Below are 12,936 nucleotides of genomic sequence, written 5' to 3'. Positions count from 1 at the left end.
CGACTCCGGTTATGTGGTTTAGGAAGTAGAAGAGCTAGAATTCACACGTCCGTCTCACTGCTCTTTTGTACTCCTAAAATCTCCACAGTTTGAAGCAGGCATCTAATTTTCTGTGTTTCTCCACACGTGGGACCCTGGGTGATCAACCTCTCTGGGCCTTTTGAATCATGGGGAGGAGACTCGTTTAGTCACCCTGTGCCATATACTAGAAGTATCCTGTGACTGAAGGTTGGAGGAGAGACCAAGTGAGCCGGGCTTGAGCACAATGTAGGTAACAGGGGAAATTGCTCTTCCAGGATTGGATGTGTCCTCCCTGCCGTGGGATCTGCAATTGCAGTTACTGTCGCAAGCGTGATGGCCGCTGTGCCACAGGGATCCTCATTCACCTAGCCAAGTTTTACGGTTACAATAATGTCAAGGAATACCTGGAGAGGTAAGTCACAGGTCACAAATGGAGGCTGTCATCTCCAGCTCCAGCTAGGGAGACCGTGGAGGCGGGAGTGGTTGCTATATTTCAGGCAGATGCTTAAAAACCATCTTGAGTGCCATCCATTCCCTAGCTGCTTGCATTAGAGCAGCTCAGGGCTGATGTGTTCCCTCTTGGAACGTTTCCCTCCTTTGCTAGGATCTTCAGCTTTGGCACTGCCTGTATCCCCAGTTCCCCCCTCATTGTGTAAAACAGAAATGGAGGCAAGCAGGCTGAGGGGAGAGGTTGGGGCAAAGCGCGTGGCCGACACGGTTACTGCTTTCCAGGGCTGAGGAAGCTGCGTGGGATTCTGGAGTGAGGCCCGTGGCTCCCGCTGCCTGGCCGAGGAGTCAGGGCAGGCCTGCCGCAGAGGGGCTGGGCTGTGCACTCAGGGTGTGCGTTGAGCCTAGAACCTGCTTTGTGTTTGTCTCCATACCCATCACACTGACGCCTCCCTTCTTTTCCTCAGCTTACAGAAGCAGCTGGTAGAAGATGATTAAGAACAAAACCAGCCACCTCACCGTAAAGAACTCTAGCAACATATGCCATCCCACGGGTGTCTACGATTTCTTCCAGTTGTGTTTTTATACAGAAGTTGTTCGTTGATCTAAATACTATTTTTTTAAAATTGTTTATATGCTTGAAAAGGTTTCTCAGGAAGACGGCAAAGCAGAGGAATCTATTTACATATATCCACGGGCCCCTATGCGTAGTGAGTGGTTTAAAAGCATCTGCATATGACAAAAACACAGCTTAAATGGGGTGGAGTTAAAAGTCCAGGTAAGTTCCAGGGCAAACGTTGTGTAAGCAGCTCTTGCCTTTGACACTATTTGGTGCCTTGATCTTTACCTCCCAGGCAGTGACCACAGTTCAGACCAGGTAGTTAGTGCTTCTCTGGGTCATTGGAAATTTATGTTAAAGAAAGAATGTTCTCTTAAATTACAAAGTGCAATTAACCCATAGATCTTGAGTACTAGAGTTTTATTTTTATTGAAAGTCACCTTCACATTACCGACACTGGAGGCCTGGGGACACTGCTGGCCGGCAGGACCGTCTGCCTCTTTCTTCAGGATTCACCTGCTGCCTGAGGTCAGGGGCTTCTAGATTTTTTTAATTTAAAAAGATTTTGTTTATGTGCAAGAACTCAAATCCCACTTTCTGATGGGGAGACTGTTAAGGACGGTGTTTAAGCAAAATTAACGCACATGTAAGTTACTTAAAAATTCCAGAAGCTGGAGTGTGTTTTATGGCTCTCGGTAAATTAATGTGTGTGGCCCCCCGGCCAAGGCCTGTGTTGTCCGAGCCTGAGGGCCATCTCAGGCTTCCAGCAGCAGGGCCACGCCTGCCAGGACCCATTTGGCCGCCTTGTCTTTGCTTTTCAATCTGAAGGTCCACACGTAGGTTGGGCCCCTCATTTTGGTTTTGTACACCGGGCATTCATAGGTGTGTTTAGTTTCCTGTCTGTCTGTGGGTATGGCTTTTGCAAAGATAACCGGCATCACAGATGTTAACTCCTTGAGGCAGGCATCAGCAATGGTTCCTGACTGTGTGTCCCATCTGGCACCTATAGCAAAAACACAAGGATTGCAACAGTGTGGTGTGTTGGAAGCAATAAATGTTCAGTTTTGTTGTTACTGCTTGTCGGCTTCCTTACTGGTGTGGGAGGTTGAGGGGTGCCACAGAAACACTGGAGGCAGGGTTCCACGTCTAAACTTTCCTTTGAAAAATGAACTAATTTGAATTCAAAAGATCTAAACCTTGTTTGAAAACAGACTCTCCAAGAATTCAGGCACAATAAAGCAAATGAGTTTGCCCTCTCTTTAAAAAATTGAATTCTTCAAAATGAATGCATTTCCTCCCAACCACCCACATTAGAGACTCGAATGCACTGGCATCTTAAGGGCTTAAAGAAATCTTGTAGTAAAACGTCAGAGTGAAGTGAAAGTTTTTAATCATTTCACAATCTTTTTAGTGTAGGTCTTAATGCCACAGGTAATTTAACACTAGATACAGATGCAGATTGAAGTGACAGCCATCACCCTACGTGCCTTAAAACTTGGCTGACATTGGACCCAGATCCTGGCATTAAATGTGGTGAAACGAGGTAGACGACTGCTAGATGTGAGTACAGAGGAGTGGAGTAAACCAAGGACAGATACCAACTTGCAACTGATCGAAGAAAGCTCCTAAATTAAAAACTACACCGGTGCTACTTGTGCTATCTTACCTTCCATGAGGAGCCCGTGGAGATAGGCACCTTCCCGTGGAGGATGGCCATAATCTTCCTTGGTTTTTTTGGTAACATCAACAGTCAAGCACATTTTGTCCAGGGGCCACTCATTTTTGCGAGCCATGGTCTGCATGATTGCTATGGGAAGAGAAGGAGCAGGAAATGGGATGTAGTGGTAAAAGGGCTCTCAGGGGCCCACAGTCAGCTGCCTTTCTGACTGAGGCATTGTGCTGTGCTTCGGGTTCCTGGAAATGTGCGTGTGGCTGCGCTAGACTGATGGCCAACTGAGGCCCGCAGGATACCTCCCTGCTTGTGTACATGAACTTTTACTGGAATAGCCAGGCCCATTTGGTTACACAGCATCTGGTTTTGCACTGCGGTGGCAGAAGGGAACCACTGGAGAAGAGACCCCGTGGCCTTTGACAGAAAATGTTTATATCCCACTTCACGTGGCTGCTATGCTTGGAACTTTACTTTCTCTGCACACCCAGCTATCACTCCTGCCCCTCCCTCCTGTGTCATAAGCACTGGGGAGCAGGGCAGGTGAGGCAGGATTTGTGCCAGAAGCTGGGGCCACCCAGTTGGAGCCCTTACCAGTTAAGAAGGACTGAGGGTTGAAGAAGCCAGGAAGCCATACCACAGCTGGAAGGGCAAGATCGTGGGTCCAGGTTTCAAGTTCCCGGCATCGCAAAAGGAGGTCATTAAACCTGGTGAACACGAGGTAGGAGGAAACAAATGCACTTTTTAGTAATAGAGTTTTCCGATAAGGTGAAGTAGATTCTTAGAGCATGAACAGGGGAAGGTCAGAGAGAGAGAGAGAAACAGAATAGGAAGCAGGCTCCAGACTCCGAGCTATCGGCACAGAGTCCGATGTGGGGCTCAAACTCACGGACTGTGAGATCATGACCTGAGCCGAGGTTGGACACTCAACCAACTGAGCCATGAGGGCGCCCCGATGAAGTAGATCCCTTTAAAGAGATTTTTTTTCCTGTTGAAATTTTATAACTATTACCACCAGGGACAAGAAACACTGAGAAATGTGGAAAATTCATCTCTACTTAATTTTATTTAGATGCTCTTAGTGATACATGGTAACCACACCCAGGTGATGTGTGTATAATCCACCTGACAGGCTCCAACAGAGTGTGGACAAGGTGTGTGTGTGGCAATGCATGTGTGTGTAAGGATTGGGGTGGGAGGGATGGCTGCTGGGAAGGGCAGAGGCAGTAGAGCCCAGACAGTGGACTTTCCATATACAATAGTCAGGAATGGGGAGGAGAAAAAGCTAGTAAGGGGAAACCACACCTCCGAGCCTCTGCATGACTGTGGTTTGGGAAAATGAGGTTTTTTACCTAAGTTCAGAACTCATCACAACAGTTTTTCAAGGAATGAGACCAACTCTCACAGAGGCTATGGGAAAATGAGCTTCTCTGATAAAATCAGGAGACCTGTCAAGCTTTGAAATGTAGGATTCAGGGCTCCCAGAAAGAGAAAATGGAGCGTGGGTATGTTAAAGCCAGCAGGGAGTTCTCTAGGGTGAGGGCCATGCGGGCTAGCCCTGAAGTTTCCTGGCACCTGGTTTGGTTACGTGTTACAAAAGCAGCAAGGCTGATGCTCACATTCACACTTGGGTCACTACAAGTTTGTTGTAATGCCTGCCAGTTTACAGCATGGCTCTTACCTGCCCCATGCCAGTTCTTCCAAATCTCTGGTTTAGGGAAAACATAACTGACAAGGCAACGAATAGGAAAAGCAAAGACTTTCAGGGCCACTTGGGTGGCTCAGTTGGTGAAGCATCTGACTTTGGCTCAGGTCATGATCTGGTGGTTCATGAGTTCAAGCCCGGCATCAGGCTGTGTGCTGACAGCTCAGAGCCTGGAGCCTGCTTCCGATTCTGTTTCTCTCTGCCCCTTCCCTGCTTCTGCTCACTCTCTCTCAAAAATAAATGAAACGTTAAAAAATAAAAAAAGCTTTTTTATCTAAAAATGTTACCACAAGAGGCTTTGCATTGTAGCCAAATTACAACAAGTTTTTAAAAAGGGAAATGATTGCCTGTGTAAACATTCTGGTTTGGAAATGACCAGGTAAGAAAAAGGAAATTAGGAAGAAAAACATTTTAAAATGAAATGGAAAATACACAAAAATAAACTCAGAATGGATGAAAGACCAAAATGTAAGACAGGAAGCCATCAAAATCCTAGAGGAGAAAGCAGGCAGCAACCTCTTTGACACTGGCCACATCAAGTTCTTTACACATCTCTGGGGGCAAGGGAAACAAAAGCAAAAATGAACTGTTGGGACCTCATCAAAACAAAATGCTTCTGCACAGGGAAGGAAACAATCAGCAAAACTAAAAGGCAATTGACAGAATGGGAGAAGATATTTGCAAATGACATATCAGGTAAAGAGTTAGTATTCAACATCTATGAAGAACTTATCAAACTCAACACCCAAAGAACATAATCCAGTGAAGAAGTGGGCAAAAGACATGAATAGACACTTCTCCAAAGAAGACATCCAGATGGCCAACCGACACGTGAAAAATGCTCAACATCATGCATCAGGGAAATATAAATCAAAACCACAATGAGCTGTCACCTCACACAAGTCAGAATGGCTAACATTAACTCCTGCAACAATAAATGTTGGTGAGGATGCGGAGAAAGAGGATCTCTTTTGCACTGCTGGTGGGAATGCAAGCTGGTGCAGCCACTCTGGAAAACAGTATGGAGGTTCCTCAAAAAATTAAAAATAGAACTACCCTACCACCCAGCAATTGCACTACTAGGTATTTATCCAAGGGATATGGATGTGATGTTTCAAAGGGGCACATGTACCCCAATGTTTATAGTAGCGCTATCAACCATAGCCAAAGTATGGAAAGAGCCCAAATATCCATCAATGGATGAATGGATAAAGAAGATTGGTGTATATATATACAATGGAATATTACTCGGCAATCAAAAAGAATGAAATCTTGCCATTTGCAACTACGTGGATGGAACTGGAGGGTATTATGGTAAGCAAAATTAGAGAAAGACAAATATCCAAATATCCAGGGAAGGGGACAAAACATAAAAGACTCTTAAATATAGAGAACAGAGGGTTGCTGGAGTGGCTGCAGGAAGGGGGATAGGCTAAATGGGTAAGGGGCATTAAGGAATCTAATCCTGAAGTCATTGTTGCACCATATGCTAACTTGGATGTAAATTTAAAAATTAAAAAATGAAATAAAAAACTTGTGTACAATTTGAGGAAATTTGGGTTTTCCTAAATTACAAATTTGACTCTGTAAAATCAGGGACATACCATATTTCCAGAAAATGTGACCAAGAAAAATCAATGCCAGGACACATTTTAATACAGACCAAAGACAGAGAATCCTCTGGATAGCAAGGAAAAAACATGAAGTCTTTTAGAAAAGGAGAAAGAAAGTCAGCCACAGACCCCTATACAGCAGCATTTGATCAGAGCAAGCCACGCTGCCTACAAAGCCCCCAACAGTGAGTGGGTTCAACTTTTTTTTTTTTTTTTATAACCAGCCAGCCTGTCCTTTGAGTATAAAGACAGCTCATTATATGGCATAAAATAAGGCAGCAAATCCAATGAACAAGAAGGCTGAATCATCCAGCAAATAAAAACAAGAGAGATCTGAAGGACTCAATATATTTAAAACCCTGAGAAAGAAACTAGAATAATAGTCGTAAAAACAGGAAATTACGAAACCAAGTTGGGTACTTTCTCTGATTTCAGTATAAACAACTTGGAATTGAAAAATTGATTTTGGACAATGAAATTTTCTTTTTTAATTAAACATTTTTTTTTTTTTAACATTTGTTCTTTTTTGAGAGATAGACCGTGAATTGGGGAGGGGCAGAGAGAGAGGGAGACAGAGAATCTGAAGCAGGCTCCAGGCTCCGAGCTGTCAGCACAGAGCCTGACATGGGGCTCGGACTCACAAACCCTGAGAGCACAACCTAAGCCGAACTTGGATGTTTAACTGACTGAGCCACCCAGGTGCCCCGAGGACAATAAAATTGTAAAAGTTAAGGGGAGACACACAGTAAACCGGAAACCATTGAAGACAAAATGAAGTCCCCCCACCCCCCCAGAAGTGATGAGATCAACCAGGATATAGCAGAGACAGAGACTGAAAATAAGAGTTCAGATAAGTAAACACAATGAAGATTATGAGGAAGATGGCCTTTATTGGGAGACATAAGGGCTGAGAATTTTTCAGGGTGGAAGCAACGGGTAGACATACACACTTACAATAGCACACAGGAGCAAGTAGGATACAATTTTAAAAGCCCACATCTAAATACATCAGTAAAACTGCAGAACATCAATAGTAAAGAAAAAAATCTTAAGAACTTCCCCAGAGAAAACAGATTAGTTGTGAAGGGATGACAAGTACACTTAAGAACAGTCTCATCAGCTATAATAAATGCCAGAAAACCATGGAGTTAGCAAACTCAAAGCGCCGAAATTATTCGTATGCTGGAACTGCAGGTTACCCATAGTACAAGAGCGTAGGGAAAAAGATTCTGATAAAGAACACCATTTACTCCCCACCATATATACTGAGAGCCCTGGTATAGATACTGTCTTTCAGTGAAAAGAGACGGGGGCCCAGAACAAAGGAGCCCAGAATCAGATGTAAAAAGCAACAAAGGAGCAAAGACAACAACACATGTTGTCAAAGCAAAAATAATACTATAAACAAAAATATTGTGGTTTAAAATAAGGTTGAATTACAATTGCAGACCAGAGGAGGCAAGAGGGAGATTAAAGTGTTGACTTTACATTATATTAGAACAGTCAACTATGGGGGTACCTGGGTGGCCCAGTTGCTTGGGTGTCTGACTTCAGCTCAGGTCACGGTCTCATGGTTTGTGAGTTCAAGCCCTGCACAGGGGCTCTGTGCTAACAGCTCCTGGAGCCTACTTCCAATTTTGTGTCTCTCTCTGCCCCCTTTCCCATTTGCACTCTCTCTCTCTCTCTCAAAAATAAACAAACATTAAAAAAGCCAAGTGTGTAGGCTACAATGTAAAGCGTCTCTGCTAAAACAAGGATAAGCATGTAATAAAACTGTTAAAACTGACAGAAGCCTGAAAAACATTGCAATAAAAGTAGAAAAATATAGAAATAAGCACAAAATAAGATGGAAGTCCAAAGTTACCATTATGACAAAACTTAAGTACAATATATTTTTTATTGGAAATAAAAAATTTGATTTGGGGGGCACCTGGGTGGCTCAGTCAGGTAAGCATGCAATTTCAGCTCATCTCACGGTTTGTGAGTTCAAGCTCTGCATCGGGCTCCATGCTGATAGTGCAGAGCCTGCTTGGGATTCTCTCCCTCTCTTTCTGCCCCTCCCCTCCCCTCCCAAAACTAAAAAAAAAAAAAAAACTTGGACATCCACAGCATTCACAGAAATCCAGTGAGTAGCTTTGCTCACTCTTCCTGCCAGTTGTTTGTTGCCATCTGTGTTCCTTCCACATTCTACCTTCCTTTTTTTTTTTTAATTTTATTTTTTGGTTTTTAGAATTTACATCCAAGTTAGTTAGCATATGGTGCAACAATGATTTCAGGAATAGATTCCTTAATGCCCCTTACCCATTTAGCTCTTCCCCCCCCCCCAACCCCTCCAGCAACCCTCAGTTGGTTCTCCATATTTATGAGTGTCTTCTGTTTTGTCCCCCTCCCTGTTGTTATATTATTTTTGTTTCCCTTCCCTTATGTTTATCTGTTCTGTGTCTTAAAGTCCTCATATGAGGGGCGCCTGGGTGGCTCAGTTAGTTAAGCGGCCGACTTCGGCTCAGGTCACGATCTCGCGGTCTGTGAGTTCGAGCCCCGCGTCAGGCTCTGTGCTGACAGCTCAGAGCCTGGAGCCTGTTTCAGATTCTGTGTCTTCCTCTCTCTGACCTTCCCCCATTCATGCTCTGTCTCAAAAATAAATAAATGTTAAAAAAAAAAATTTTTAAAGTCCTCATATGAGTGAAGTCCTATGATTTTTGTCTTTGTCTAATTTCACTCAGCATAATACCCTCAGTTCCATCCACGTAGTTGCAAATGGCAAAACTTCATTCTTTTTGATTGCCGAGTAATACTCCACTGTATATATGTACCACATCTTTTTTATCCATTCATCCATCGATGGACATTTGGGCTCTTTCCATACTTTGGCTGTTGTTGATAGTGCTGCTATAAACGTGGGGGTGCACATGTCCCTTCGAAACAGCACACCTGTATCCTGTGGATAAATGCCTAGTAGTGCAATTGGTGGGTTGTAGGGTAGTTCTATTTTTAGTTTTATGAGGAACCTCCATACTGTTTTCCAGAGTGGCTGCACCGGCTTGCATTCCCACCAACAATGCAAAAGAGATCCTTTCTCCATATCCTCGCCAACATCTGATGTTGCCTGAGTGGTTGATGTTAGCCAGTCTGACATGTATGAGGTGATATCTCATTGTGGTTTTGAACTGTATTTTCCTGACGAGTGATGTTGAGCATTTTTTTTCATGTGTTGGTTGGCCATCTGGATGTCTTCTTTGGAGAAGTGTCTATTCATGTCTTTCACCCATTTCTTCACTGGATCCTTTGTTTTTTGGGTGCTGAGTTTGATAAGTTCTTTATAGATTTTGGACACTAACCCTTTATCTGATATGTCATTTGCAAATAGCTTCTCCTATTCTGTCGGTTTACTTTTAGTATTGCTGATTGTTTCCTTCACTGTGCAGAAGCTTTTTATTTTGATGAGGTCCCAGTAGTTCATTTTTGCTTTGATTTCCCTTGCCTCTAACGATGTGTTGAGTAAGAAGTTGCTGCAGCCAAGATCAAAGAGGTTTTTGCCTGCTTTCTCCTCAAGGATTTTGATGGCTTCCAGTCTTACATTGAGGTCTTTCATCCATTTTGAGTTTATTTTTGTGTATGGTGTAAGAAAGTGGCCCAGGTTCATTCTTCTGCATGTCACTGTCCAGTTTTCCCAGCACCACTTGCTGAGGAGCCTGTCTTTATTCCATCGGATATTCTTTCCTGCTTTGTCAAAGATGAGTTGGCCATACATTTGTGGGTCCATTTCTGGGTTCTCTATTTTGTTCCATTGGTCTGAGTGTCTGTTCTTGTTGCACCTTCCATTCTTATGTTGGCACACCTCCCTACACAGCAAACACCTGGCTGCCTATGTGGCAGTTCCAAGGTGTACACATTTTCAGTGTGTAGCCCACAGCGGGTCTTGAACTCATGACCCTGAGATCAAGAGTTGACACTTAACCAAGTGAGCCTTCCAGGTAGCCCAAAGTTTTGTTTTTAAGATTTTATTTTTCAAGTAATCTCTATACCCAACATGGGGCTTGAACTCACAACCCTGAGATTAAGAGTCACAGGCACCCCTCATTTGGAATTCCCATGGGGCCTTCCAATTTAAGGTTCAGAGGACCATTCTCGTTCATGGAAGAAAGACTTAGGAAAGTATGGATTAAAGAAAATTCCATACCAAAAAGACAGGAATGGAGGGAACCTTTCAAACTTTGTGTGTTGACTATGAAGGCCAAGGAGCAGTTGGAGAGAGCCCTGGCTGTGAGGGAGCTGTGAATGTTCATCCATGGCTTTGGGACACCTCTCTCCACTCACAGCCACACACAGAAGCAGTTGGATTTATGGTGTACTCTACTATGAGCTTTTAAAAGTCAGCTTTGAGATGGCATTGGTAATCACTGGCTTCGAAAATAAGGTATGAAGGGACACGAAAACAAACTCAGGTTACCTCCCATGGCCATTTAAATAAGTGAATGAAGGAATTTTATTCCCTACATTTTTGACATGATAAACTGAGAAATTAGGAAGGTCAGGTATTTTGTTCAAGATTAAATAGCTAATAAGTAAGGGGCTGTGACCCCTTGCTTTGACCCTGATTTTCACCTGATTTTTCACTGATTTTTACCTTTGGAGCAACCCACAAAAGACACTCAGGAACAACTGGTGGTAGTTTGCACAATTATACAAAGTACAGCCCCAAAGTACTCATAAAGTATAGCCTTCACAGTTCTTCTGACACAACAGTAACTCAGAATGCTGAACCAGCACCCAGGTGGAGAAAGGCCAGTGGGAGCAGGGAGGGGGTCACTTACCAGTGGGCCAGGCCGTAAGTAGATGGATACGCCAGTTTGCTCCAAGCGTCTGGCACTGTGTCATAACTCAGCTGGGACTGCTGGGCTTCCATGTCAGGAGATAACGTCAGCTCCCCCTTGCATGGAGAAAAGAGGACACATAGTGAGTGCCCTCCAATGTGGGAAAACCTGCTCTGGTACCACTTTTAAACTCACCTTCCAACCAAGGTCTAATTGTTGAAGTGACACACGGATTTCCCGAAGAAGAATATTCATCCTCTCACATTCTTGGAAGCAAACAAGAACATAGGGGCTTCTGTTTGAGGTTTTTTGCATTATCTCCGCCATGTTGAACTCTTCTGGAAGTTTCTCCAAAATGTCATCCAAGACATTCTTAACCTTAAATCATTAACACACACAAAATTTAGCTCCTTTGTATTTCGTTTTTTTAAAGATTCTTTTAAAGTTTATTTTTGAGAGAGAGAGAGAGAGAGAGAGAGAATATGAATTCCAACCAGTCTCCATGCTGTCTGCACAGAGCCCTACGTGGGGCTTGAACTCAGGAAACCACGAGATCATTGCCTGAGCCAAAACCAAGAGTTGGATGCTTAACCAATGAGTCAACGAGGTGTCCCCTTTGTATTTCATTTTTAGTCACAGGGACACTATCCTTGATGTTTGGAAGTCCCAGAATCTATCCCACAACTTCCAATGATGCTTGCTAATGCATTGAAAACATGTCCGCCACTCCGTGGAGGTGGGCAGATGCACTGCCAACTAGCTCAGCTACCTGTACATGACCGCAGCCCCTCCCCTTCTTTAGATCCCACCAGGGAGGAGCTACTATTTGTAGTTTTTTCACTGGTAGCATTTGGGGAATTGAAGAACTGTCATGAATTCCATTTCACTTGTGCGTGTCAAGACACAATCAGAGGAAGTGGGACCCCAACATCTGGGTATTACGTTTTGTAATCCGCTAATTAAAAAAAAAAATCATTTTGAAAGTCACACAAACCGGAGAGGGAAGATGGCGGCGTAGGAGGACGCTGGGCTCACTGCGCGTCCTGCTGATCACTTAGATTCCACCTACACCTGCCTAAAGAACCCAGAAAACCGCCAGAGGATTAGCAGAACGGAGTCTCCGGAGCCAAGTGCAGACGAGAGGCCCACAGAAGAGGGTAGGAAGGGCGGCGAGGCGGTGCGCGCTCCATGGACTGGCGGGAGGGAGCCGGGGCGGAGGGGCGGCTCGCCGGCCAAGCAGAGCCCCCGAATCTGGCTGACAAAAGCGGAGGGGCTTGGGGCGCCTGGGTGGCGCAGTCGGTTAAGCGTCCGACTTCAGCCAGGTCACGATCTCGCGGTCCGTGAGTTCGAGCCCCGCGTCAGGCTCTGGGCTGATGGCTTGGAGCCTGGAGCCTGTTTCCGATTCTGTGTCTCCCTCTCTCTCTGCCCCTCCCCCGTTCATGCTCTGTCTCTCTCTGTCCCAAAAATAAATAAAAAAAAAAACGTTGAAAAAAAAAAAAATTAAAAAAAAAAAAAAAAAAAAAAGCGGAGGGGCCTGATGGACTGTGTTCCGACAGCAAGCGCGACTTAGCGTCTGGGAGGTCATAAGTTAACAGCTCTGCTCAGAAAGCGGGAAGGCTGGAGGACAAAGGGAGGGAGAGCTGCTGAGCCCCCGGACAACAGAGCTCAGCTTGGCGGGGAACAAAGCCGCTCGCCAGCGCCATCTCCCCCAGCCAAAATCCCAAAGGGAACCAGTTCCTGCCAGGGAACTTGCTTGCTCCGCGCAAACACCCAACTCTGTGCTTCTGCGGAGCCAAACCTCCGGCAGTGGATCTGACTCCCTCCCGCTGCCACAGGGCCCCTCCTGAAGTGGATCACCTAAGGAGAAGCGAGCTAAGCCTGCCCCTCCTGCCCCCCGTGCACCTTGCCTACCCACCCCAGCTAATACGCCAGATCCCCAGCACCACAAGCCTGGCAGTGTGCAAGTAGCCCAGACGGGCCACGCCACCCCACAGTGAATCCCACCCCTAGGAGAGGGGAAGAGAAGGCACACACCAGTCTGACTGTGGCCCCAGCGGTGGGCTGGGGGCAGACATCAGGTCGGACTGTGGCCCCACCCACCAACTCCA

The 12,936-nt window shown here is 45.1% G+C and overlaps 2 protein-coding genes across 5 annotated transcripts in view; one reads left to right on the top strand and one right to left on the bottom strand.

The window, feature by feature from the left end:
- Positions 1-2,100, top strand: part of CDCA7L (cell division cycle associated 7 like) — a 39,181-nt gene extending 37,081 nt beyond the window's left edge. For all 4 annotated transcript variants that reach the window (XM_060632684.3, XM_060632683.3, XM_060632682.3 and 1 more), the window contains exons 9-10: positions 297-433; positions 936-2,100. In XM_060632684.3, coding sequence (XP_060488667.1) covers positions 297-433; positions 936-966 — 168 coding nt within the window. In that variant the 3' untranslated portion in view covers positions 967-2,100. The remainder of the gene's footprint in view (positions 1-296; positions 434-935) is intronic.
- The window catches only part of DNAH11 (dynein axonemal heavy chain 11), a 359,440-nt gene continuing 347,936 nt past the window's right edge, over positions 1,433-12,936 (bottom strand). The window contains exons 78-82 of the mRNA XM_060632677.3: positions 11,024-11,206; positions 10,829-10,944; positions 3,291-3,403; positions 2,694-2,834; positions 1,433-2,030 (exon numbers count right to left, since the gene is read on the bottom strand). Coding sequence (XP_060488660.3) covers positions 1,783-2,030; positions 2,694-2,834; positions 3,291-3,403; positions 10,829-10,944; positions 11,024-11,206 — 801 coding nt within the window. The 3' untranslated portion in view covers positions 1,433-1,782. The remainder of the gene's footprint in view (positions 2,031-2,693; positions 2,835-3,290; positions 3,404-10,828; positions 10,945-11,023; positions 11,207-12,936) is intronic.

This window comes from Panthera onca, chromosome A2 (genome assembly GCF_046562875.1).
Source record: "Panthera onca isolate mPanOnc1 chromosome A2, mPanOnc1 haplotype 2, whole genome shotgun sequence".
Lineage (NCBI taxonomy): Eukaryota > Metazoa > Chordata > Mammalia > Carnivora > Felidae > Panthera > Panthera onca.
This window is presented reverse-complemented; position numbering and strand designations above follow the sequence as displayed.